This window comes from Grampus griseus (assembly GCF_964374135.1).
Source record: "Grampus griseus genome assembly, chromosome: 1".
NCBI lineage: Eukaryota > Metazoa > Chordata > Mammalia > Artiodactyla > Delphinidae > Grampus > Grampus griseus.
This window is the reverse complement of record NC_139017.1, coordinates 129984453-130011518: the sequence shown is the minus strand read 5'-3', so window position 1 is coordinate 130011518 and position 27066 is coordinate 129984453. Positions and strand designations below refer to the sequence as shown.

The following is a 27066-nucleotide window of genomic DNA, read 5'->3' as shown; positions in this document are numbered from 1 at the left end:
AAAGTGAAACAAAATTTAAAATATGATTACTTCAAAAAGAGACAATCTTTCATTTAATAACAATCTTTCATTTAATAACAGAGACAAAGGATAATCCCCACATTACAAATATTTGTCTTATTTATACATGACATAATTTCCCCCAAAGAGAAAATCAGCAATAATTTGAAGTAAGAACCATTTCCAAACTGAGCTATAATGGCAATAAAACCATCTGCCACCCAGACAAAGGATGTATTTATACTGAGACCCTCTGCATGAAAAGATTTCCTCAATGATAAGTGAGGAAATTTTCCCAAATTAAAAAAACAGTATCGGGCTTCCCTGGTGGCGCAGTGGTTGAGAGTCCACCTGCCGATGCAGGGGACACGGGTTCGTGCCCCGGTCCGGGAAGATCCCACATGCTGCGGAGCGGCTGGGCCCGTGAGCCATGGCCGCTGAGCCTGCGCGTCCGGAGCCTGTGCTCCACAACAGTGAGAGGCCCGCGTACCACCAAAACAAACAAACAAACAAACAAAAAACAGTTATCTCTTAACCATACTATGGTCCAAAGTATGCAACACAAGAAATTTAATGAATAAACTGTTATCAGGAGTAACAGTACCTGTTATCAATTAAAATCCTTTATCACAGATTACTTTTTTAATAACAATTTTTCCTACTCCTAATGAAGCTCATATAGTAAAGCAATACAAGGAAGTCTTTTTTACTTCTAATAAGCTATTAGTATTAACTGCAAAGTGGAAAGAAGAGTAGGTCAAAAATTCCATAGTTACTTACACTCTTAAATTATAATAGCAGAATATCTTCTTCCCCTTCCAAAAGCACATGATCCAATATTTGACCTATTTAACTCCTTACCAACTCTCTCCATTTCCGTAAGCTCCCTCACTATGTCAACATGCATTACAGTTTTTACAAAAGCAAGCACTCGCTAAGGCCGTTCACCATGGTATATTAGAAATAACCAACAAAGGATCCACATCCTGAGGGAAAATTATGTTGCATTTAACTTTTCCTCTAACCTCATCCCACTTTCAGATGCCCGATCAACCATGATTTCCAGAAAGTCCCAAAGCCAATCTGGGCCTCTCTCATCTCTAGTCGTTCTTCATGGGACCAGAGGAAACACTTGAGTAAAGATGAGTAAGGAGAGTTTAGACTAAAATAAAAGAGGTTAGTTGAGCTACTCCTATAAAGTCACAAAAAAATATCTGCAATGTAATATGCAAATAAGAGAATAAGATCTCTTGGAACTGGCACTGTTTATATTAAACACAGAACTCAGAGAAGAAGTATAAGGGAATATACCATGGAATATACCAAGTAAGGGCACATATCAGAGACAAGGCAAGAAAGGGCTAGCTAAAAATCCCCAAAAGAAAAAGGACAAGAACAGATGATACTCCAGTGCTGTGACTATCCAAGTCCATGACTGATGACTGATGGATTGAATCACAGTTCTACCATAGTGTACAGTTGGTATTAAAGACCAAAAGAGGCAAAATAAAGAAAACAATAGATTAAAGAAATGCAACACTGTATCACCTTTCCAGTATTTGTGCCACAAATATTTAACCTGAACTGAATCAAACCTGTATATCTAACATCCAGATTACAAGAAATACAGAGAACAGTGTTAACAATACTAAAAAAAAGCAATCAGACAAAAACCAGAAGAAAGCTCATTCTATAATGTCAAGTCTCTTCAACAAGTCAATGTGATGAATAAATAAATAAAGGCAGTGGGCTAAGTTTTAGCATAAAAAAGACTTAAGATTAAAAATTAAAGTCTACTCAAAAAGGGAAAAAAAGACTTAAGCGATATAACCAAATGCAATGAATGGTCCTTAACTGGATCTTGATTTGAACAAACCAGCTATAAAAGACATTTCTGGGGATAATGAGAAATCTGAACATGGACAAGGTATTACATAATTAAGAATCAGTGTTTTTTTAATGTGGGAAAACAGTATTATAACAATGGAGGGAAATGTCCTTATGTTTTAGAGATGCAAATTATGTCTATAATTTAGCTTAAAACACTTCAGTTATGGTTACTCTGCCTTAACAGAGGAAACCAGCAAACTAAATATGGAATACAGATGTGCCAAATACTCTTCAAGAAGTATATCATATCCTCCATATATCCCTGCCTGATTATTTCTGCCCTGTTTTCCTCAGGTTAGACACTCGTCCTCTGCGCTTTCAAAGCATTTTGTGTTTATGCGCATTCATTTGAGGAAATGGAGTTTCCAGGAGGCTAGTTCAGACAGGCAGCAGACTAGCTAGACTGCTTTCTATGGTGGAATAAAAACCTGGGCTTGCTGACAGAGTTTGATTTCAGCAGTGAGAAAGCCTAATGTTTATAAACATTCTCTTTGATAGAAGCACATAAACTGCAAAGTAGATTTTTCTAGAATAGTAGTAATGCGACCCACAGATGTAAAAGTATGGTGGACAAAAAAAAGGTGCGGTAAAGTATCAAGAATATGGCTTTTCAGGCCTGGAACACTCTCCCTCTTCAGAGGTGCCTTTGCGACCTCCTTGAGGAATGAAGGAGGACAAGGAAACTTTACTTCTGATAGGAGTACGCTATGTCTCTTTTTTTGTATAAATGTCTCAAAGCAGGCTAATTTCTGCCATTAAAGAAAACGTACATTTTTTAACTCTGTCTGGTGCCATTTTCCTATCAAGAACTACCCCACTGTGAAAACCGAGCAGTACCTTAGTCATAGTACCTTAGTCATATCAAATTGTTCTCAAATCTATTTACCTATCTCCTTGCAAGGAACTAAGCAATTAGCTTTACTTATCTTTGCACCCTCCAGCAGAGTGCCTAGCACACTCTGGGTGCTTAAAAAATGTTTAAAAAGCTGAAGTGAAAAAAATGAGACTATAGCGAAATTCATAATTCCTCCCCCCAAAAAAGTAGTTCAATAAGAATGCTAGAATGGAACAATTGATAGGAACTTCTTGAGTGCAGGAACTACATTTTATTAATCTTTACATCCTCGATGTCTAAGACAATTAAGACAATGGGGGGGGGTGGAGAAAGAGGAATGGAGAGACAGGTGTAGTGGAGAGAGAAAAAAGGAGGTAAGGGAAAAGGAAGAATTTAGAGACTACCTAGTATATGGACTTTCCAAATGCCTTTCAGATGAAATTAATCTATAAGTATTGTTGCTTTCTAATTGATTGGAAAGACACAAGAAGTATGCCTTTTTATCTATTACTGTCAAGTAATCAGGTGAGTGTTTGCTGGGGGGAAAAAATCTGAAACAACAGAAGAGTTCTACATGTGTAAAACCTTTTCTTTAAGAGCCTAGCTGACATCATTACTATCCCATTTGTTAACTGGTAAAGTTTAAAAACTACTACTGAAGAAAAAAAAAAACTTCTACTGAAACACAATGCTCTCTTATTCTATGTGAAACTTTTCTTTTTTAGCAATGTTTTAACAAGATAACATGTTTACTTATCTCAAAGTAGTCTCTAATACGTCTTCAGCATATCTGCAAAGGGCTGGTTCTAGAACTACATTCAAGCTCTACAATTATGTAAATAAACTTACTATGAGAAGCAGAGAAAATAAGATTTCTCCAGTATGGAGAGAATAAGATTTTCCAGTATGGAGAAAAGACAAAACAACTTGATAAAGGAAGACATCTTTTTTAAAAAAAAAAGATTAAAAAAGTAAATAAAAGGAAAATGTACATGGTATTAAAAACTCAAAGTTCACAAAGAAGTAAAAACAAAAGGTGTAACTCTCTACCATTTCCAATCCCCAACCGTATTCCCCACATGTGACCACTGAATATTTTCTTAGGTGTCCTTCAAGAAAAAGATGTGTGTACATCAGTGCATATATAAGAAATCCTTATTTTTTAATATGACATATGACATCATACATAACCTTTTCTCAATATCTTACATTATACACTTAATTATCTTAGGAATCTTTCCATATCAGCACATAAAATAATAATAATATTCTAGCAATATTTATCAAGCATTTACAATGTGCCAGATACACATAAAAGTGTTAAATTTGATATACCTCATTTAATCTTCAGAAGAACTCATGAAGTAGGCACTATACCAGCATACTGAAGTTTTAAGACGTTCAGGTCATACAACCAATAAGGAATAGCACTAAGGTCTCAACTTAGAGCCCCCACTCTTTTTTTTTTTGCGGTACGCGGGCCTCTCACTGTTGTGGCCTCTCCCATTGCGGAACACAGGCTCTGGACGCGCAGGCTCAGCAGGCAGAGCTGCTCCGCAGCATGTGGGATCTTCCCGGTCCGGGGCACGAACCTGTGTCCCCTGCATCGGCAGGCGGACTCTCAACCACTGCGCCACCAGGGAAGCCCAGAGCCCCCACTCTTAACCACTGTTCTCCTTTTTATCTGATATAGAGTCCATAAAATGAATAAACTGCAACGTATTTAACCAGTCTCTACTGTAGACATTTAAGCTATTTCTAGTCTTCGCAAAGATCATCACTTGAATGTAAGCTCCACTGAGAGATTTTTATCTAAATCAAGAATTATGGGTGATTTTTATTTTATCTTTTGGGCCTTTTGCATTTCCACATTTTCTGCAGTACCATATATTATTTTATAGTAAGAAAAAAATAGATATTTTTAGATAAACTTGAAAAACAGAGTAACTTATGAAAGGTAGAGACGGTTTGAATTCAGATCCATAAAACTCCCAAGGCCTCTTTCCATGGAAGCAAGTTTCCAAAGGTAAATAATTCTAGTTATAGTTTATATTAATTATTTCTATATTCTCCAGAACCTAACCAGGAGGTCAGTTAAAGATGTCCAGTGAAAATGTCTGTAGTATATACCAACATATTAATAGGAACACTATAATAACTACCACCACTGCTATGATCTGTTTCCTATCTCTCACGGATGGCTAAATAAAACTCCCATCTGAGGCACTGTCATTTGTAAGTTATCCTGTGTTGAATTCTTTAGGAATTAAGGTCCAGAGTGGACCAGTAACCACTAAAACCCCAAGAAAACAAAAACACATACAGGCTGATTTGTGAAACCAAAGAACAGAAATAATCCTTCTCTATAATACACTTAACATTTAAGACATAGTTCCTTTTGGGGGAGGATGAAGGAAAAAAGATGTCAGATGACTCATGTATCCCATCTGACGCTATTTTGGGATGACATTTAAGTTAAAGATTTAGAAAGCACTGTATTAAGGAGACTTGGAAGTCCCCATCATTCTGATCTACAGCATTTCACTATATCTCAATTTCCTCAACTAAAACATGGTGATAATAATGCTCCCTACTTCATGGAACATATTAAGTTATAACTACAGAAAAAAAGATTTTTAAATTTAGCATTTGAAAAAATTAACACTGATCTGAAATTGCCAACTAAAAAGAAAACTGAAGGGGAAAAAACCTCTACTGTAAAAAGTCAATCCTCCCAAAAGGAAATAAATATATCCTTAACTCCACTCTACTTCATAAAAATAAAGCCAGAATCTCCTTACCCACAAACATACAAATTATATCCTGATGTAAACTGTATACAATTAGTTGCTAAACTCTGTTCATCCTAAGTCTTAAATACTTCTCAAATGTTCCCCTCCTTCCCTTTCCTACAGCATCTGCCTACAGATAACATCATACTAAATGGTAAAATGCTTTCTTCCTTAGACGGGAAAGAAAGCAAGGATGTGTACTCTCACCACTTCTATTCAACACTACACTGCAGGATCCAGCCAGTGGAATATGGGAAGGAAAGAAGGAAAAATGGAAAGAAGGAAGAGAGGGGGGAAGGAAAGGGAGGGAAGGAGGAAGAAAGGACGGGGAGGAAAGGAGGGAGGGAAGGAAGGAAGGAAAGGGAAGAAATTAAAAGCATTAAGATTGGAAAGGAAGAAATAAAACTATCTTTACTCACAGACAATATGTCCTGTAGGCAGAAAATCTTAAGGAATCCACCAAAAATTACTAGAACTAATAAATAAGTTCAGGAACGTCAGAAGATACAAATTCAATATTCAAAAATCAATTGTATTTCTATAAACCAGCAACAAACAAACCAAATTCTTTAATTCCATTCATGATAAAATCAAAAACAATATAATACTTAGAAATAGATTTAACAAAAGAAGTATAAGACTTGCACACTGAAAACTTTAAAACTTTACTAAGAGAAATCAAAAAAGCTCGAAATAAATGAAGAGACAGTGTGTTCATGGATTTTTTTTTTAATTAATTTATTTTATTTATTTATTTATTTTGGCTGCATTGGGTCTTCATTGCCACGCGCGGGCTTTTCTCCAGTTGCGGTGAGCGGAGGCTTCTCTTGTTGCGGAGCATGGGCTCTAGGCACACGAGCTTCAGTAGTTGTGGCACGCAGGCTCAGTAGTTGTGGCTCACGGGCTCTAGAGTGCAGGCTTAGTAGTTGTGGCGCATGGACTTAGCTGCTCCGCGGCATGTGGGATCTTCCCGGACCAGGGATCAAACTCATGTCCCCTGCAGTGGCAGGCGGATTCTTAACCACTGCACCACCAGGGAAGCCCTGTGTTCATGGATTTGAAGACTTGATATTGTTGATGGCAATTCTCCCCAAACTAATCTACAGATTGAATGTAATCCCTGTCAAAACCCCAAGAGGGCTTCCCTGGTGGCGCGGTGGTTGAGAGTCCGCCTGCCAATGCAGTTCGTGCCCCGGTCCGGGAAGATCCCACATGCCGCGGAGCGGCTGGGCCCGTGGGCCGTGGCCGCTGGGCCTGTACGTCTGGAGCCTGTGCTCCGCGGCAGGAGGGGCCTCAGCAGTGAGAGGCCCGTGTACCACAAACAAACAAACAAACAACAACAACAACAAAAAAAAGAATATTTGCAGAAATTGGTAAAATTCATGTTGATATTGATCCTAAAATGTTTACAGAAATGGAAAAAATCCAGAATAGGCAAAACAATTTTGAAAAAGACAAAAAAAGTTGAAGGACTTACACTTCCAGCTATCAAATTTTACTGTAAAATGAGAGTAATCAGAACAGTTTGATACTGTAAGGACAGACATACAGATCAATGATTTTTAACAAGGTATCAGGGTAATTCAATGAGAAGAGGACAGTCTTTTCAACAAAGAGTGTTACATCAACTGAACATTCATATACAAAAGATGAATTTAGACCCCTTCTCACACCATGCACAAAAATTAATGCTAAATGGATCATAAACCAAAAGTAAGAGCTAAAACTATAAAAACTTCTAGAAGAAAACAGAGAAGGAAATCTTCTTGAGTATAAATTAAGCCAAGTCTTAGATCTAACAACACCAAAATCATGATCCATAAAAAAGAAAAAAAATTAATAAATTGGATTTCATCAAAATGTACATCTTTGTGCTTCAAAATTCACCATTAAGTGCTCGCTTCGGCACACATATACTAAAATTGGAACGATACAGAGAAGATTAGCATGGCCCCTGTGCAAGGATGACATGCAAATTCGTGAAGTGTTCCATATTTTTTCACTTTGTTATAAAGCAGAAACTAACACACCACTGTCACCATTAAGAAAATAAAAAACCAGACAGGGAGAAAATATTTGCAAATCATATATCTAATAAAGGACCTTTATCTAAAACATATAAAGAACTCTTACAACTCAAAAACAAGATAAATAATCTAATTTAAAAATGAGCAAAAGATTTTGATAGTTCACCAATATAGACAGATATGTAAATAGATATGTAAATGGTTAATAAGCACAAGAAAAACATCACTAATCATTAGGGAAATGCAAATCAAAACCATAATGAAATGCCACTTCACAAGTACTGATACATGCTACTACTTGACAAACCTTGAAATGTTACGCTAAGTGAAGGAAGCCAGACACAAAAGGCCACATATTGTATGATTCCATTTATATGATATGTTCAGAAAAGGCAAATCTAGAGAAAGAGAGACAGACATAAAGCATATTAGTGGTTGCCTGGGGCTTGGGGTGGAACTAGGGAGTGACTACAAACTGGCACAAGGGGTTCTGGGGGGAGGGGGACGAAAATGCTCTAAAACAGGATTGTGGGTGATGGTTTCACAACTTTATAAATTTCCTAAAAATCACTGAATGGTACACTTAAAATGAATTAACTGTACGGTATGTAAAGTATACCTCTATAAAGTTGTCTTTTTAAAAAACAAAAAGAGCTTGGATATGGTTGGAACTACTCTGTGACGATAAGGGTAAGAAATTGCTTACAGTCAGAGAAAGAATGATGGTGACAGGAAAAAGAGGAGTTGCAGTGGAGTCACTAAGAAAGTTTTGGACTCTGAGGCTCCTTACCACCACCCCTGTATCTTTAGCAAAGTTTAAAATCATTAAAAGGCTGATATGAGTGAAGGAGTTCAGTTTTCTGGTGTAACAGGACAAACATGGAACACCTCATGTGGATGCAGGAGTGCAGGTACAGAAAGAAGCATGGGAAAGCCAAAAAACAAGAACCAAGTAGACCTCTTTGGGAGGCTGTGAGTTGGCATTAAGGTGAGAGCTAAACTTAACCAAGTTAAGAGACAGGGGATCCACAGCTGGCATCAGGTTACCCTGGTTTTGTTTGTTTTTTGTATTTCACCAGTTACATTTAAATTTTAGCAGGTAGTAGAGCTGACTATACAGCTATATATTTAAATGATTATAGGGATGCTACACAACTTCAAATGACTAATTTTATTTAAAGAATATCAGTTGTTTTGGGGACCAGCACTCTGACCCTCCTTCTTTTGGTTAGAAACTCCTTTTTGATAAGCAACTCATTCCTTGAGATTGGGTGTTGCTGACACCATCACATCTCTCCCCCAAACCACAGAGGACATATGACCCAGGACTGGCCAGAATCCCCTATATCCCTAAACACAGTAATTGGTTCAAGGAAGGACATGTGATCCAAGCCAGACCAATAACTGTGTCCCTGGATCTTTTCTGCCACAGCTAAACTTGTAGGATTCGAGCCTGGGGCTGTCAATTCTCATTGTAACCATTTTGTTATAATTTTGTGGAAAACCTAGCCAAGACATGAAGATAAGAGGCCTACTAACATCACCTGTATCCCTGGACCCAATGTACTCAGTTAACATGAGTCAGCACCTTTTTTTTTTATATGTGCAAATTAATCTGATTTGAGTTTCTGTCACTTGCAACCAAAAAGTCTCTTCTGTAAAAGCCCACTGAAAAAGCAGAGACATCTCAAGCGGTTGCCAAAGGGGTCCAAAAGATGCATCCCAGAAACTAAAGGAAACTCACTCTCTGTGGAGACTGAATTGACTAATGGAAAACAGGATGCAGGAGAAAAGCAGGTAGATAAACTTCCTCTTCTTCCACAGTGCCATCTACACATCTAAGGAACTGTTCCTCTGTCTAAAGATATCCTGTGCGGCCAAGCGTGCACACCTGGCAAACGATCTCTCTTTAGCTCTTTGTGAAGCAGTGGCCAACGAGATAAGGTATCACCTTGCATTGTTTCCCATCCTTCTCTTCACTTTCCTCTTCTCTTTTAATGCCCTGGGATTATGCCTCCCAGAAAAAAACTCAACTTTTTTTTTTGTTGGCTGCGTTGGGTCTTCGTTGCTGTGCACGGGCTTTCTCTAGTTTCGGCGAGCGGGGGCCACTCTTCGTTGCAGTGCGTGGGCTTCTCATTGCGGTGGCTTCTCTCGTTGTGAAACATGGGCTCTAGGCACTCAGGCTTCAGTAGTTGCAGCATGCGGGCTCAGAAGTTGCAGCACACGGGCTTCAGTAGTTGTGGCTCACGGGCTCTAGAGCGCAGGCTGAGTAGTTGTGGCACATTGGCTTAGTTGCTCCGCAGCCGGTGGGATCTTCCCAGACCAGGGTTCGAACCCGTGTCCCCTGCATTGGCAGGCGGATTCCTAACCACTGCGCCACCAGGGAAGTCCAAGCCTCAACTCTTTTTTTTTTTTTTTTTTTTTTGCGATATGTGGGCCTCTCACTGTTGTGGCCTCTCCCGTTGCGGAGCACAGGCTCCGTACTCGCAGGCTCAGCGGCCATGGCTCATGGGACCAGCCGCTCCACGGCATGTGGGATCTTCCCGGACTGGGGCACGAACCCATGTCCCCTGCATCGGCAGGCGGACTCTCAACCACTGCGCCACCAGGGAAGCCCCAAGCCTCAACTCTTAATCCTTGTTTCAGTCTCTATTTTCTAGGGAACCCAGCCTAAAAGAGTACCTACAAAAAACCTACAGTAATCACCAGGCTTAATATTAAGTGAAACACAGAAAGCTTTCCCTTTGAGATTATAAACAAAATGAGGATGCTCAATATTAACACAATGTTGAGTAGAAATGGTAGTAAAAATCTGTACAATAATGCAAGATAATAGCCTGCAGACCAACACAAAAAAATAAATCAGTTACAAGGTTTGGAAAAGACAAAACAAAAATTCTTGATTTTCAGATGATACGGCTGTCTACGTGGAAAATAGAAAGGCCACAGGAGAGTAAGTAGGTTGACTGCAGCCTGATCTTCCCCCTCAGCTTTGTTCAGTCTTCCTGTACCAGGAGTTTCTCAAGTATGGAGCTGGAATATAAGGTCTCCTGAAAAAGACTGACCCTGTGTTTTCCTGAGAAAGCACAACAGTTCTGGTTGAATCAGTCCCAGAAAGCTATTGTGTAACCTGAGGACTGTCCGGAGTTGAAAAGCCTGTGCCCATTTTGAAGAATCAAGGACTATTATTAAACTTTGGTAAAAATTTTTAAAAAAAGAAAAAGAAAATACAAAGGAATCCACAGGTACATTCTTAGATTTAACAAGAGTTTAACAAGGTATATAGCTGATACAAAATTGTTATATACCTAGGGATAAATCTAACAAAAGATATGCAAGAACCTTACGGAGAAAACTACAAAATTTCATTGTGTGATACAAAGAAGACCTAAATAAATGGAGAGATACACCACGACCATGAATCAGTATTATAAGAATGTCATTTCTCCCCCAAATTGATGTACAGATTCAGTGCAATCCCAATCAAATTCTAATAGGATTTGGGAGTTTTTTGTTTGTTTGTTTTTGGTGGATTCTAAAATATACACGGAAATTCAAAAAGCTAAGAGCAGCTAAGACACTTATTTTTTTTAAAGTGAGAGGAGAGAGTCTACCAAATTCCAAAACTTATTACAATGAAAATTGTTTATAATTAGTGAAAAGATGTATAACTAGACCACTGGGACAAAATAGAGAGCCCATTAAAAAAAACCCACAAATAAGGACACACACATCTATTATAGACATGGCAGGACAGATCAATGGGGAAAGGAGAATCCATTCTGAAAAAATTAAAATTTCACACCATACACATATCAAGTCCAGGTGGAATATAAACCTAAACACAAAGGAGGTAATTACAAAGTTTATTATAAATCAGATGAATATCTTAATGACCTCAGAGAATAAAATATTTCTTAAACAAGACCCCCAAAATACTAAACGTTAAAAAAAAAACCTGATATACTGCATTAAAACGTAGTTTTCAAAAGATTCCATTTTGGACTTCCCTGGCTGTCCAGTGGTTAAGACCCCACACTTCCACTGCAGGAGGCCCAGGTTCAATCCCTGGTCAGGGAACTAAGATCCCACACGCCGCAATGTGCAGCCCAAAAAAAAAAAGTAAAAGACTCTATAAAAAGAATTAAAAAACAAACCACAGTGTAGGAAAAGATATTTGCGAAACATATAATCAATAAATGATTAATCTACGGAATACATATAAAGTACTCACACAAATCAATAAGAAAAAGACAATCCAAAGGGAAAAAACAAGGAAGGAAAAATGGCAAAGTATTTAATTAGGTAATTTACAAAAAAGTAAATTCAAATGGTCAATAAACATACAAAACAGGGCTCAATCTCATTAGTTATCAAGCAAATATGTAGTAAAACTTTTACAATAAGATAGGATCATGCATCCACCAGATTGGCAAAATGAAAAAGCTGGCAATACCAAGTGATGGTAACTACGTAAGGCAAAATTGTGGGAGTGTAAATTTCCACAACTACCTTAGAAAACAGTTTGGCATAGCCTAATAAACTTGATGATAAATAAAACTGCTAGGACAAGCAATAAAAACCTAGCAATTCGGGCTTCCCTGGTGGCGCAGTGGTTGAGAGTCCGCCTGCCGATTTAGGGGACACGGGTTCGTGCCCCGGTCCGGGAGGATCCCACGTGCCGCGGAGCGGCTGGGCCCGTGAGCCATGGCCGCTGAGCCTGCGCGTCCGGAGCCTGTGCTCCGCAACGGGAGAGGCCACAGCAGTAAGGGACCCGCGTACCGCAAAAAAAAAAAAAAAAACCTAGCAATTCCACACCTGAGCATACCATAGAAAAACTCATGAACATATGTACCAGAATATATGTATAGGAATGCTCATAGCAACACTGTTTCTAATAGTCAAAAACTGGAAACAACCCAAATGTCCATCTACTGTAGAATGGAAAATTGTGGTATATTTATACAATGAAATAATATAAAGCAATGAAAATGAATGAACTTCAACTGCTTGTAACATCATGGCTGAATCTGACAGATATAATTTTGAGCAAAAGTAGTAAGATAGAAAAGCATACAAACATACAGTATGATTCTATTTAAATGAATTCAAAAATAAAAAATTATATTGCTTAGGGATGCATTCATAGGTAGTAAAAATAAAGAAAAGCAAGGAAATGGTTATCCCAAATGTCAGGACAGCAGCTTGGAGTACTCTAAAGCAAAGGGTAAGATTTAGAAAAGGAAAGGCAGGATATATAAAAAAAAAAAACAAAACCAACAGAACAGTTATAGAGATGGAAATGAGCAGAGCATTTGTGGGGGTAAAGTGAAAACACCAGACTGACTAGTCCAAAATGTAAGCTAGAGAATAAGCAACAAGAGAAGGACCAGATTATAGATGACTTTAAAATGCAAGCAGGAGTTTGGATTTAACCCCATAAGAAGCCACTACATTTATATTTTTGAACATAAGAATGCCATGATAAAAGCTGTGTTTTAGGGAGACTTCATTTGTAACACGTTTGAATTGGAGGAGGAAGGGACTAGATCAGCCATGACCTTGTTGTGAGGCAATGAAAGATGCTCCAAGGTGGCAGGGTGGCGTTCATTCCTACACTTCTTATGCGTCCAGTTTACACAAGTTTCTGTGCTAAGCACTGTAGATAAAAAGACCTAGACCAGCCCTCAAAGAGCTCTGAAAAGCAGTATAAAATAGGGGGAAAGGGGAAAGGAGGGCAAGCATGAGAAAGTTCAGAAAGAAAAAGAAAAAAAAAAAACTGTACCTCATGAAATCAGTGATGAACAAAAGAAAAAAGTCAGATGTTCCTAATTCTCAAGAGTTCTATAATCCAAGTACACATAAGGTAGCATGGTAAGCACTACCATATGGCCCCAGGATTGATGAGAAAGAGAACAGGCAGGAAGTACTGGTGACTATACCACATACATGTGAGAAAACTGACTATAAAAGAAAAAGAAATGATTGGTTGGCAGCCAGAAATGCCAGAAGACTCGATGGTTCTTTGTTTTATGAAGAGAAAGGCAGGATAAGTCTTATGGCTTAAGGGAAACATCCATAAAAAAGAATAGATTGAAGATGCTAGAAAGGAAAGGGAAAATTGTGAGATCAAGGTTGGGAGGAGGTGGCAAGGTATGGGATTCAAAGTACAATAACACAGGTAAGTTTTAGGTACAAGATACCCTTCAGGCTCAAGAGAAAGATGGTTGAACAATATATTGGGACGGTCATATGCTGAGGTTAAAATGAAGGACTCATGTGGTATGGTCCCAAACTTTTCGGTAAAAGATGGGGTAGGGAAACAAAGATGATAAATAAGAGACATTATTTGGAATAAACCTCATTTCAAATGATAAGACATTAATTAATAAAAGATCAACTCTGGGGACTTCCCTGGTGGCACAGTGGATGAGACTCTGCACTCCCAATGCAGGGGGCCTGGGTTCCATCCCTGGTCAGGGAACTAGATCCCCCATGCATGCCACAACTAAGAGTTTGCATGCCACAAATGAGGAGCCCAAATGCCGCAACCAAGGAGCCCACCTGCTGCAACTGAAGAGTCCGCCTGCCGCAACTAAGAGCTGGCACAACTAAATAATTTTTTTTTTTTTTTTTTTTTTTTAAAGATCAACTCTGGACTATTCTAGTCTCCCTCTAACACTACTCTGCAGCTCAGGAGCAAGAAATAGGTTAGATATTCAGCATTAACAGTTAGTGAAATGAGTACAACAGAAGGTCAGGGAAGTGGTATATGTGTCCAAAGTGATGAAACAGGCAGCACTGAAATAGTTGATACTATGTGGAAAGGACTTACTTTTATCAGGAGTGAGATTATGAATTGAACAAAGTAGATTAAAAGATTGAGCCTATTCAGCCAGAGTTATGAACAGATTCAAGACTAAAAACAATTGAGGTTATAAATAAGCCTATACCCAGGAAATCCTACTCATGTAGGATTTTCCTCAGAAATAAAGATCTGATGAAAGCCTTTCATTAAATTCTGCTTCTTAGGCAGCAAAATGATACGAAATTAACAAAGATTAAGAAAACAAGGATAACTTTTGGTATACTAATAGCAGCACTGTTAGAAAATCTAGAACTACCACAGAAGAAAATATTTTGCAGAAAGAAAATACAGTCGAATAATAATAATTTAAGATCTGAAATCAGAGGACTAGGGTTTGAACCTCAATTAAGGCAAATAATCTCATTCTCAGTAGGCCTCAGTTCTGCATCTGTATTATGGGAATAATAAATAACAGTAAATAACCATAATTCAAAAAGACACATGCACTCCAGTGTTCATTGCAGCACTATTTACAATAGCCAGGACATGGAAGCAACCTAAGTGTCCATCAACAGAGGAATGGATAAAGAAGATATGGTACATATATACAATGGAATATTACTCAGCCACAATAAGGAACGAAATTGGGTTATTTGCAGAGACGTGGATGGACCTAGAGACTGTCATACAGGGTGAAGTAAGTCAGAAAGAGAAAAACAAATATCGTATATTAACGCATATATGTGGAACCTAGAAAAATGGTACAGATGAACCGGTCTGCAAGGCAGAAATAGAGACACAGATGTAGAGAACAAATGTATGGACACCAAGGGGGGAAAGTGGGGGTGGTGAGGTGGGATGAATTGGGAGATTGGGATTGACATATATACACTAATATGTATAAAATAGATAACTAATAAGAACCTGCTGTATAGCACGGGGAACTCCACTTCACTGTACAATAGAAACTAACACAACATTTTAAAACAACTATACCCCAATAAAAATAAACAAATAAATAAATAACAGTAAATAATATAGGAATAATAGCAGCAGCTAACATTTTTTGAATGCTTATTATGTTTCAGGCACAGTTCTAAGTGTCTTACATGTATTATCTCATTTAATCCTCAAATTAATCCTACAGAGGTTTTTAGCTCCACTTTACTGATGAGCAAACAAAGACAAAGAGGTTAGATCAACTGCCCAGGATTACACAGCTATTATTTAGTATAGGGAGAATTTCAACCTGGGTGATGTGATCTAGAGTCTACCTTCTTTACTATGTTCTTCTGCCCTCTGGGTTATGAAGATGAGAATGTGGTAAAAAGTGTTTTAAGTATACACAAATATTCTTCATTACAGCTGAATATCAAGTGATAGGACAAAATAATCCAAACAAAATCCTAGGTCATTTATCTACAATCAACATTCCATAAATTGTACCTATTATACACTAGGGAGTGATTACAAAGGTTAACAAGGCATATGCCTTGTCCTCAAAAAGTAGGGAGAACAGGGACTTCCCTGGTGGCTCAGTAGTTAAGAATCTGCCTGCCAATGCAGGGAACATGAGTTCGATCCCTGGTCCAGGAAGATCCCACATGCCACGGAGCAACTAAGCCCATGTGCCACAACTACTAAGCCTGTGCTCTAGAGCCCGTGAGCCACAACTACTGAGCCTGCATGCCACAACTACTTAAGCCCGTGCGCCTAGAGCCTGTGCTCTACACCAAGAGAAGCCACCACAATGAGAAGCCACCACAATGAAAACCTGTGCACCGCAACAAAGAATAGCCCCTGCTCACCGCAACTAGAGAAAGTCCACACAGAGCAACAAAGGTCCAACGCAGCCATACATACATACATAAATGTAGGGAGAACAGACAAGAGGCAATACTTGACATGAAGTCTGCTTTTCTATGATGAGCCAAGGTTAGTAGCACAATCAGTGTTGCACAATAAAGAGCTTTGAAAAATCACCAAATCACAGCCTCAAAAAATAACAGCACTAAATGCAAAGGGCTAGGAAAAAACTGAGCCAGAAAAGAGATCAGTGTAATTCTTTTCAAAGTAAAGGTTTCTGAAAAATCATAAAGCTTTAAAAAAGAAAAATAAGTTTTCCAGTAGCAACAGGCTTTTCACAGAGCAACAAAGTTCATATAGGTATATCATAAAAAGGATTATTACTTCCAAATAATAGTCCTAGGCCATATTATAAATCCTGTAATAATAAAAAAAATAGTGATACTTACTGTGTACTATTACCTAAAAAGCACTGTCATAAGCATTTTATACATATGGATTTATTTAATCCTTACAACAATCCTATAAGGTGAGTCCTACTATTAACCCCATTTTATAGATAGGGAAAATGAGGCAAAAGTGAGAGGAAGTAACTCATCCAAGTTTACACAATGGGGGGCAGTGCTAGGATGTCAAACCAGGCAGTCTGTCTCCAGAGTTGTGCTATACTTCCCCCAGTAGGAAACTAAGAAGCAGAACAATAATTTATTCAGAGGTATTATTCAGCCATATTTGGTAACTTGGAGGAAAGTACCTTTCATTCACAATAAGCAGATAATAATTCATCATCTATAGCAGTTCTGTCCTTGGTCTTCCCTCCAGATTAAGCCTGTGCATTCCTCCTCAACTATCTCATCTGCTCCTCTGGCTTTAATTACAATCTACTTGCTGATGACTCCCAAATCTATATCTCCAACCCAATCTCTCTTCTGCACCTTAAACCTGTACCAACAGCTTCATAGACACTTCTCTTGGAATGCTCCATGAGCACCTCAAAATCAACATGTCCAAAACTGAATCATCATCTCCATCCCACCTCATTTCCCACCCTCACACCCATTCTTCCTCCTGTCCTCCCTTACTCAACAACTGCCTCCATCCTGGTTGCCCAAGTCAGAAACTTGGATGTCCTCCCAGACTCTTCAGTCTTCCTCACTTTCCTTATCCAAGCAATCATCAATCACTGCCATGCCTACCTCCTAAGTATCTCTCCAATCAATGCATGTCTCTTCATTTCCATTGCCTTACTTTTATAACTTTAAACGGCTATACTAACTTGAATTTTTTTGTTGTTTTGCAAAACTGGTTATCTTTTTTTCTTGTGTTTTGTCATGCCCTATCTGAGAACAAATTCCATGAATGGAGAACAGACATTGTATGTATTTCACACCTAACTCCCTTATGTGCACTTTCTTGATCAGCACAATGTTCTCAGAGATAAGCTTTTGGTTCTATTTAAGAGAAATTAATACTAAGCATGCGTGTCAAGTAATGCATCTACTTTTAAATGGCACTGCCTTCAGAAACAAAACCAAGTTATTTTACAAAAAAATTTTTAAAAAGAACAAAAGTAATAATTTCCTATTAAGTCTATCACAACTCCCTAGGTTATACTAATTACTGTTAAGTGTTCCATGATAGCTAGTAAAGGCCATACACTGTACTTAAACCCTTTACACAAATTATTCCGTTTAATGTTCGCAACAACTCTATGAGCTGGGTACCGGTTTTTTTACCCACTTTCCAAACAAGTAAAGACCTTAAACAATTTGGCCAAGGTGCCAACTTAGAAAATAACAGTCAGGATTTAAGCCCGTGGTCACAGTCTGAGCTTATGCTCTTAAGCACTTGCTATTTTGTCTCTTAAAGAGAAAATAAAATATGTGTTTTAAAGCTCGAAAGAAAAAAAGAAAAGCACAAAGCTTAAATGAAACAGATGTTAGTTTTAAATGAAAAAGTGCCAAAAGAGAGTAACACTATGGAAGTTCAAGCAGTTAAGAAACGACCTGTTTGGTAGGTCCAAAAATCTTTAATAAACATCAGCGAACTAAAAAGATCCAGAGTCACAGAAATACAATTGTCGAAAAAGTAATACATTCGAATGTTTCTTCTCTTGGGACTTCAGATGAACAGAAATATTGTCTTATTAAACAAAACATGTCTAGTGTCATACCCACTGATATATTCCACAATGAAAGTCTACAAATGTTAGAATCCTCCACCGTAATTCAATTTTTAGTTTTAGGGGGGAGAAAGGTGGCAACCTCCCCACCACAAGTGGATGAAAAGCTCAGAAACCTCAACCGTGATCGCTTGCTCACTGCTAGACTTCTAAAAACACGAGTCAAAGGGCCGGTGTATAAAGAACACTGCCTATCATCCATCTTCCTCTGGAGCTATGAGAAACACAGGCGCAGTTTACATTCACACGCTACTAGGATCAAGCTCCAGCCTACAATTCGTCAGATCGGGCAGCTGGACACCGAAGGTGCAGACCACAAGCTCTCAACTTTTCATTTAGGCCGTACGTTTTCGATTCTGGGTGCACGAGCCCACTCTGAATCGGACCTCTGGGTGCAAAGAGGATTCCTGTCAGATTTCTGGGAAGGGTGAGAGGCTTGAAGGAGGGGGGGCCTCGCACCGGCCGGGAGCCCGCCGCGCGCCGAATCTTTTGTTGGGGTGGAGACGAGGGCGGACCCCCGCACCCTCCTGAGGGGCAACGGGGGTGGGCGGGGAGAAAGAAAGGGCCCCGGCCAGCCCGGGGGTGGGGACACAAAGAATTTGGGAAGCGCCGAGCGGCCGGCAGAAGAGCTTCCCCCGCCAGCCCTTCATTAAGCCGCCGCGAACTCCAGGCCCGGGGGCCCGAGGAGCCGGCGGAGGCAGGGGCGCGGGCGTGCGGGGCTCTCAGCGACCCTGGCCGAGGCGCGGGCTAAGGGCCGGGTTCGGAGGGCGGCGCCAGGCCTGGGCAGCCACCGCGGCCGCCGAGAGCCCCCTCCGCCCCTCCGCCCCTCTGCCTCTCCGCCCAGCCGCCGACCAGGCCGCGGGATCCCGGCGTCCGCGTCGCCACACCCACCCGCCTCCTAGGCCCGGGCCGGGAGGATTCTCCGACTCTTCCCCCGGCTGCGGCGGCGCGCCCCACGCCCCAGATTTACCTGCTGATCTTCTGGGCAAAGGCTCGGCGCTCGGCCATGGCTGCTAAGGCGGCTGCGGCGGTCTGGGCGCGGACGGGCGGGCGCGTGCCTCTTCACTCGCGCTCCCTCCCTCGCCGCCTCCGCCAGTCCCCGCTCCGGACCCGTGAGGCTGGGGCTGGCGGCCGGAGCCGGGAACGAGCCCGGCCGTAATGCTCCTGAGAGGCGCGCAGCAAGAAACCGCTCCTCCCCTCAGCGCGTCAATCCCCTCGGGAAACCTGGCTTCGGAACGCAGCTGCGGCCCGCGGAAGCGAAGAGGAAGACTGGGGCGTGGAGGGACCGAGCCGCAGGCTCTGGTCTCCCGGCTGCCGCGGGGCCCGCATGACCGAGAGGACGCAAAGAGAAGCCAGAGAGGGGCCAGCGACCTGGCGAAGCAAGAGAATAAGATAACCGAGCGCGTGGGGGGGAGCCAGGCTCTCCCGAAAAGGAACGGAAGGAAATGGAAGATGGGCTTTGCCAAGGCGGCTGTGCTGTGCCGCCCGGGAGGGCTGGGTCCACGTTCCTGCAGCACCCATCTCCGTGCAGTTGAAAGCACTTTCTGTTCTGCTGCGACCTTGTTAACGGGGTCTGACTGGAGAAGGAATGTTTTTTCTTACAGAAAAAGAGCCAGAAAAGAGCTTTCTCCTGCAGAGGTAACGATAATAATAGTTGACTTGTGGTGCTAAGCCAGGCACTGGATTAAAGTTTTACATGCATGCATGATTTTACTTAATCTTCACAACAGCTCTTGGAAGTAAATTATTATCCTCGTTTTAGAGGAAAGGAATTTGGTTCAGAGAAACTAAGCGACTGGCCCCGGGTCCCACAGATGGTAACCTCTTCAACCGAAGTTCAGACCCTGAGCCCAGGCCTTTTCTTTGAAGACACGTGTTTCCCCGTTAGTAACACTCTTCCTGAGACTATTACATATCCCTTTTGAATCTCATTTTTCATATATATATGTTGAACCAGATGAGCGCTAATGTACTTTACCATTTTGATATTCTGTTAAGTAATCTGTATATTTACCAATCAAGCTGATCTTGCCCATCAAATCCTATAAAACAGGGACTAGCAGAAATCATGTTTCATTTTTCTGTTGTAATCCCATAGTGTCTAATGTGTTTGGCTCCTAATGCATATTTGCTGATTACTGATGTTACGGTGAAACTAAGAAAAATACCGTGGTTTCTTTAGTACCTTTCTCTTAAGTGTTGCAAGAATTTAATATGTGTATTTATTTATTTATTTATTTATTATGGTCTTGCTGTGTCCCTGTGAAGTATGTTGGATACTTCTTTTCCTCTCTTTTACAGTTGGAAAGTCAGAAGCATGGAGCTGTTAGTTCATTTGCCCAGAGTCACACATTGAGTCAGAGGTGAAAGCCTCAATTAGTCAGATCCATAACTTCCTGTCAGATCCACAGTGCTCTAACCACTGTGGAAGACTTCATTTATTTTGTTTAACAATGCTCAGTCCAATAAAGGTGGTCTATTCAAAGAGGTACATATGTAGCTTCTCCCCAAGTGTAGTACAAAGTGCTGTTCTCAGGAAGTTTGAGTCCATTGGGAAACATGAAACAGCTACTCAAAGAACTACAAGTCAAGGCTAACACTGTATGCTGGCCTTTAAGACCCTCCATGATAGGAACCCGATCATATGCTGCCACCTCCTTACTATGTGACCTTGAGCAAGTTACTTAACCTCAACTCTAAAACAGGGTAATAATTGTACCTACTTGAAAGAGTATTATGAGGATTCATTGTTATTATTATACCTGCTGTTAACAGGGATAATAACAGCTACCCTGCTGTTATTATTATCACTGTTATTATCATTATTCATCCTACCCTTAAGCTTGTCCTGGGTGCTTGATTGTCGCTGAATCGTTTGTCTGCTCTCATGCTCCCAGCCAGATGTTATATGCCTTTATCTCTGCTCTCCAAACATCTTTTCACTACTCTCTCAGAGAAATGACCACATTTTGCTTTGAATGGTTCTTTGTGTACATGACTCACTAGTTGCCAAAGTGTCTGAAAGGACATTGCATGCACTGTGCAGTTTGGTGGGAACATTTAGAGCAGGAAGAGGACAAGCTGTAAGCAGGCTAGACAGAGGCTGGGGAATACTTCAAGCAAGAATGGTGGTCCCCACCTCTGGGGAACAGCTGACGTCACAGACAAGTCCAATGTGGGCAGGTATCCATGTCCCACAGGAGTCCAGTCTCAGGGATATGTGTGGAGCTCAACAGAGGGACTGAGAGGGGAATTGTTTTGGCTGACCAGCGTCCATGCTTCCCACACTACCCCCTGTGTGTGTGTGTGTGTGTGCACACCCGCACATACAGCCCCCACCCCCGCCACACACACACACAAACACACAGGTCTCAATCCACCGGTCTCAATCACCACATTTTTATGGAGCAAATTCCCGCAGCCCAGTTTCAAGGATGAGCGTGTGACCTAGGCCTGGCCAAGCTGAGCAGCACATTCCCCTGTCTTCTGTGACTGGTTTAGGGGTAGGCACATGAGTCAAGCCAAGACTGTTGGCCCAAATGCCATGGACTAAAGTATTTTGAGATCCTGCCCTAATTTACATTTCCCCCAAAGCAGAGCTTGAGACACAACTTGGAAGCAGGCAGTTTATTAGGGAAGAGAGCCTAGAAGCTGGAGAGAGGGAGTAGAGAGAGTGGACTAGAGAGAAAGCCAGTAAAGGGGGCATTATTGAGTGTTAGCACAGTGGGCAGCAAAGCTTAATCCTGCCTGCCACCCTCCGGAGAACTGTTTAGTATGCACTTCAGAATTGGCCCTGTGAGGTTGAGTATTTAGCTACCCTTGGTTGAAGGCTGATCCTCGGGACATTAACTACTCCCACACTCCATGCTGCAAAAAGCTGAGCGATATGGTAGGTGCTTCAGGTAGGAAGCCATCCGTGTGCATAACTGTCCACCACAGCTGCAGCTAAAATCAGAGATGAGCTGTGGGGAAGAAGTATGAAGCGCCAATAGTTTCTATTACCGACCCCCTGCAAGTGACACGGAGACTACAGTAACAATCCTCCTAAAACAGAATGTATGCCCCTCATGGTTCTTTAGTTGGGAAGGGCCCAAAGGCCAGGCTACCCCAATCAAAATGGCCTGAAATGTAGGCTCAGTGCCCACTTTAAAAACAGGCCGAAGTTATGCCTTTTCTGAATGAGCTGTATTCCAAGGTAGTCATATTTGATGAGGGGAAGTTATTTTAGAAGAATTTGAGCTAACAAGTGCAGAGGTAGTGTAGACTCTGGTGAAATAGTGAACCTAGACCTGTACTATCCATTAACCACTTGTCACATGTAACCATTTACATTTAAGTTAATTAAAATTTGAGTCATTTTTCAGTTGTATTAGGCATATTTCAAGTACTCAATAGCCACATGTGATTAGAGGCTACCATATTGGACAGTGTACAGATAGAACATTTCCATCACCATAGAAAGTTCTATTGGACAGCACTGACCCAAACCTTATAGCTGATAAACCATTAAATAAGAGCCTGTTGGAGAATTTTAAATGGTTGGGTTAGGCCAATAAGAACAGAACCCACTGATTAATCTTAACATCACAAAAAATTCAATCAGTCACTGTATTCCTCCTCATGTGATGTAAAGAGGAGATGTTTAGGATGCATACAGTACCACCTATGAAATATTTCTGTCAGAAGTTTAAACCCAAATCTGATCAAACCTCTGAATCTAATTATGAGCCTATAGAAAATATAGGGGTTGGGGGAACATGTTAAGTAATACCATAGGGTTGCAATTAGCGAAATTGAGAATATGGTAAATTGTACAGGACATAATGACCTGGTTCCTTCAAGAAATAAGTAGCAAGGAATTTTTAAAAGATTAAAAATAGAATAAAAGCACAAGCAACAAAAGGTGAATTGGACATCATCAAAATTAACAACTTTTGTGCTTCAAAAGACACCACCATCAAGGAAATGAAAAAACAAACCAAAGAATGGGAGAAAATTTTTGCAAATCATTTGTCTCATAAGAGACTTCTGTCTAGAATGTATAAACGACTCATATATCAATAATAAAAAGACAAATAACCTAATTTTAAAATGAGGAAATGATTTGAATAGTCGTTTCTCCAAAGAAGATATGCAGATGGCCAATGCACATATGAATAAAGTGTTCAACATCATTAGCCATCAGGGAAATGCAAATCAAAACTACAGAGAAATATCACTTCACACCCATTAGGATGACTAGCATCAAAAGGACACATATTGGGCTTCCTTGTTGGCGCAGTGGTTGGGAATCTGCCTGCCAATGCAGGGGACATGGGTTCGAGCCCTGGTCTGGGAAGATCCCACATGCCGCCGAGCAACTGGGCCCGTGAGCCACAACTACTGAGCCTGCGCGTCTGGAGCTTGTGCTCCACAACAAGAAAGGCCGCGACAGTGAGAGGCCCGCGCACCGCGATGAAGAGTGAGCCCCTGCTTGACGCAACTAGAGAAAGCCCACGCACAGAAACGAAGACCCAACACAGTCTAAATAAATAATTTTTTTTTTTAAAAAAAGGACAGATATTAATAACTGTTGATGAGGATGTGGAGAAACTGGAACCCCCTTATACTGCTGATGGGAATGTAAAATGGTGCAGCTGCTCTGGAAAACGGTCTAGCAAGTCCCCAACATGTTTAAATATAGAGTCGCCATGTGACCCAGAAATTCCATTCTTAGGTATATACCCAGGAGAAATGAAGACATATGTCCACACAAAAACTTGCACATGAAATGTTTATAGCAGCATTGTTCACAATAGCCAAAAATTGGAAACAACCCAAATGCCAATCAACTGACGAATGGATAAAATGTGGTATATACATACAATGGAATATTATTTGACAATAAAATTAAATAAAGTACTGATACATGCTATGACATGGATGGATCTTGAAAACATTATGCTAAGTGAGAGAAGCCAGACACAAAAGGTCACAAGTTATATGAAACGTGTGGAATAGACAAAGCCATAGAGACAGAAAGTAGATTAGTTCTTCCCAGGGGCTGAGAGAAAGGGAGAATGGAGAATGACTGCTAATGGCTTTAACGTTTCTTTTGGGGGTGATTAAAATGTTCTATAATTAATTGTGATGGTTGTACAACTCCGTGAATATACTAAAATCTATGTAAATTTTACACTTTAAATGGGTGCATTGTATGGAATGTGAATTACATCTTGAACTGATTTTATTCACAACACTGACACCAAATATGTGGAGGTTTTTTCCCCACACCAACCAATTCTCCAACTCTCCAGACACCAACTGGGTGTCTATAGTTCATTTCAGTTCTGACACAACCTACCTGGGTTTTGCATAGACCCCACAAGTTAAGAGCTCAATCCTGCAAGATTACCCCCACCTAAGATGACAGCTGCAAGTCATAGGTTACCACTTGTACTTGTGACCAACCAGCTATAAATTCAGTGGGCTCCCAGAATCCCCTTCCCAGTTTCAATAATTTGCTAGATTGGTTCATATAAATATATTAAGTGATATTAAGAATTATTATTTTCTGGGTATCTTCCCTTTGTTCCTCCAGAACCACTCTCCACCCTACTCTCTGCTCCAGAAGGCTGGACTCTATGGATTATATCAGTAGGGCTCCCATGCCCTTTAGCCATTAGATGGACTAGGCCAGTGAAAACTATTAGCAAAAGAAGAGAGAGAGGGAGGAGAGTAATGTCAGGGTATCATTCCCCTGTCTCCCTCCCTGCAAGATCACCCTACTGTGTCTCTTGACCTAAGGTCATTGATTTTTTCAGTGCAGCCCACTCTATAGATTCTTTCTTTTTCCAGGTTCTGGTAACCACTCCCTCCCCATATCCTTATGGGTCTGGAGGTAGTACCAGCTCAGTCACTTACCCTAGGTTACTGTACTATACCTTGTGGTTCCCCTATACCCACAACCTTTAAATAAACCCTCTTAAAGTTATCTTATTTGAGTGTATCCTCTGTTTCCTGTTGAAACCTTGATTTAAGTGCGATAAGGGTTTTGCGGTTGTACAAAAAGAAGTGGGGTGGGGGCATCTTTTTTTCCTTTAAGATACATTCTGAAATGTTTATTAACGAACTGATATAAAGTCTGGAATTTGCTTTAAAAATAATCCAACATGATTGATGTTTAGTAGGTACAGAGTTTCAGAATTAAAATATGAAAGAGTTTCAGAGATCTGTTGTACAACAATGTGAATATACTATTGAACTTTATACTTAAAAATGATTAAGGTGGTAAATTTAATGTTATGTACTTTTTACCACACACACAAAAATGATAATCCAATGTGGGCTTACGTTGATAATTGTTGAAGCTGGGTGATGAGAGCATGGGGATTCACTACCTCATTCTTTTTAAGCTGAAAGAAAGAAAAGAAAAATGTCCCAAATTCGTATGATATCAGAAGGGAGAAGACAACCCGCTGATTAGAGAAGATAGAAAGAGAGTTGAAAGCTCAGAGAATGAATCTATCATGTAGCCAGACTAAAAGGCCTAAGAAACTAGGGGTTAAAGAAATAAAGCAAGTAGAAGAAACATTGGGGCAAGGGCCAGCTTGAAACCAATATCAGTGGTACCCTATTGTGCCATTCTTATTTCATGTCACTGGGCTAGGATCTGAAACCTGATGGGGATTATTGATCTGGATCTGGGCCCAGATGAGGCCAATGTTCTTTAGGAACAGTAGGGTAGATCTGGAACAAGCAGGTCTGACACAGAAAGGAAGGAGAAGCACCAAAGTTCAAAAGAGTCATGGAAACGTTCTGCCAGGTAGGAGATCCTATGTGTTGTAGGCTGTGGGGAATGACTAAGAGGAGAGAGAACAATTGAAATTCTGAAAGAGACACTTGATAACCTTGAGATAAAGAGGTACCTTTCGTTTGCTACCTGGGGAGGGAAGAAAAGAATGGAAAATCACGCAGCATTGTAGAGGTAGAAATAAGGGAAATTGAGGGAGCTACCTTCAGATACCATTCCATTTTCTCACTAAATATAACCATGTAATGCTGGTATATTCATTTTGAATCACTGTATAACCAAAGGTGACCATTGTCATACATTCATCACATAATATAACCTATCAATTGAGTGCCTATCTCGTATCCACAAGTCCTGCCCACATGCTTGGGGAAGGCTTATACAAAACATGTATACCAGGGGCAGGAATCTGGGGGGCCATCTTAGAATTCTGCCTACCACAACCAGGAAAGGATGGGAATCATGGATGTATGGGGTCATTGCTAGAACTGGTTCAGTTCTAGATAATTGTTAAGGTAGTAAATTTTCTGTTATCAGTATCATGTGGCACTGGGACAAGTATGAAAAAGAGTTGTGGAATATTCTTTTCCCAAATATTTCAAAGAATTGCATAACTTCCTCTGCTTGGGGACTACTAGGTGTAGCCTTGCTTAAAGACAGACGATTACCTCTTAAGAATGCTGCCTAACCCCATAATTATGTGATTCTGAAATAGAATGTCATCTAGCACCTTAGTTTTGGTATTTGCTATTTTAATCTATGTGTAATTTAGTTTAAAGTTCACTGCTTTCAGGACTTCCCAGGTGGCGCAGTGGTTAAGAATCTGGCTGTCAATGCAGGGGACATGGGTTCTATCCCTGGTCCAGGAGGATCCCACATGCCACGGAACAACTAAGCCCATGCGCCACAACTACTGAGCCTGCGCCCTAGAGCC

General features: G+C 40.5%; 1 protein-coding gene across 4 annotated transcripts in view; it reads right to left on the bottom strand.

Annotated features, from left to right (window-relative positions):
* The window catches only part of DOCK7 (dedicator of cytokinesis 7), a 208485-nt gene extending 189069 nt beyond the window's left edge, over positions 1–19416 (bottom strand). For all 4 annotated transcript variants that reach the window (XM_082679929.1, XM_082679930.1, XM_082679931.1 and 1 more), the window contains exon 1: positions 19311–19416. In XM_082679929.1, the coding sequence (XP_082536055.1) occupies positions 19311–19348 (38 nt within the window). In that variant the 5' untranslated portion in view covers positions 19349–19416. The remainder of the gene's footprint in view (positions 1–19310) is intronic.
* Between the last annotated feature and the right edge of the window lie 7650 nt (positions 19417–27066).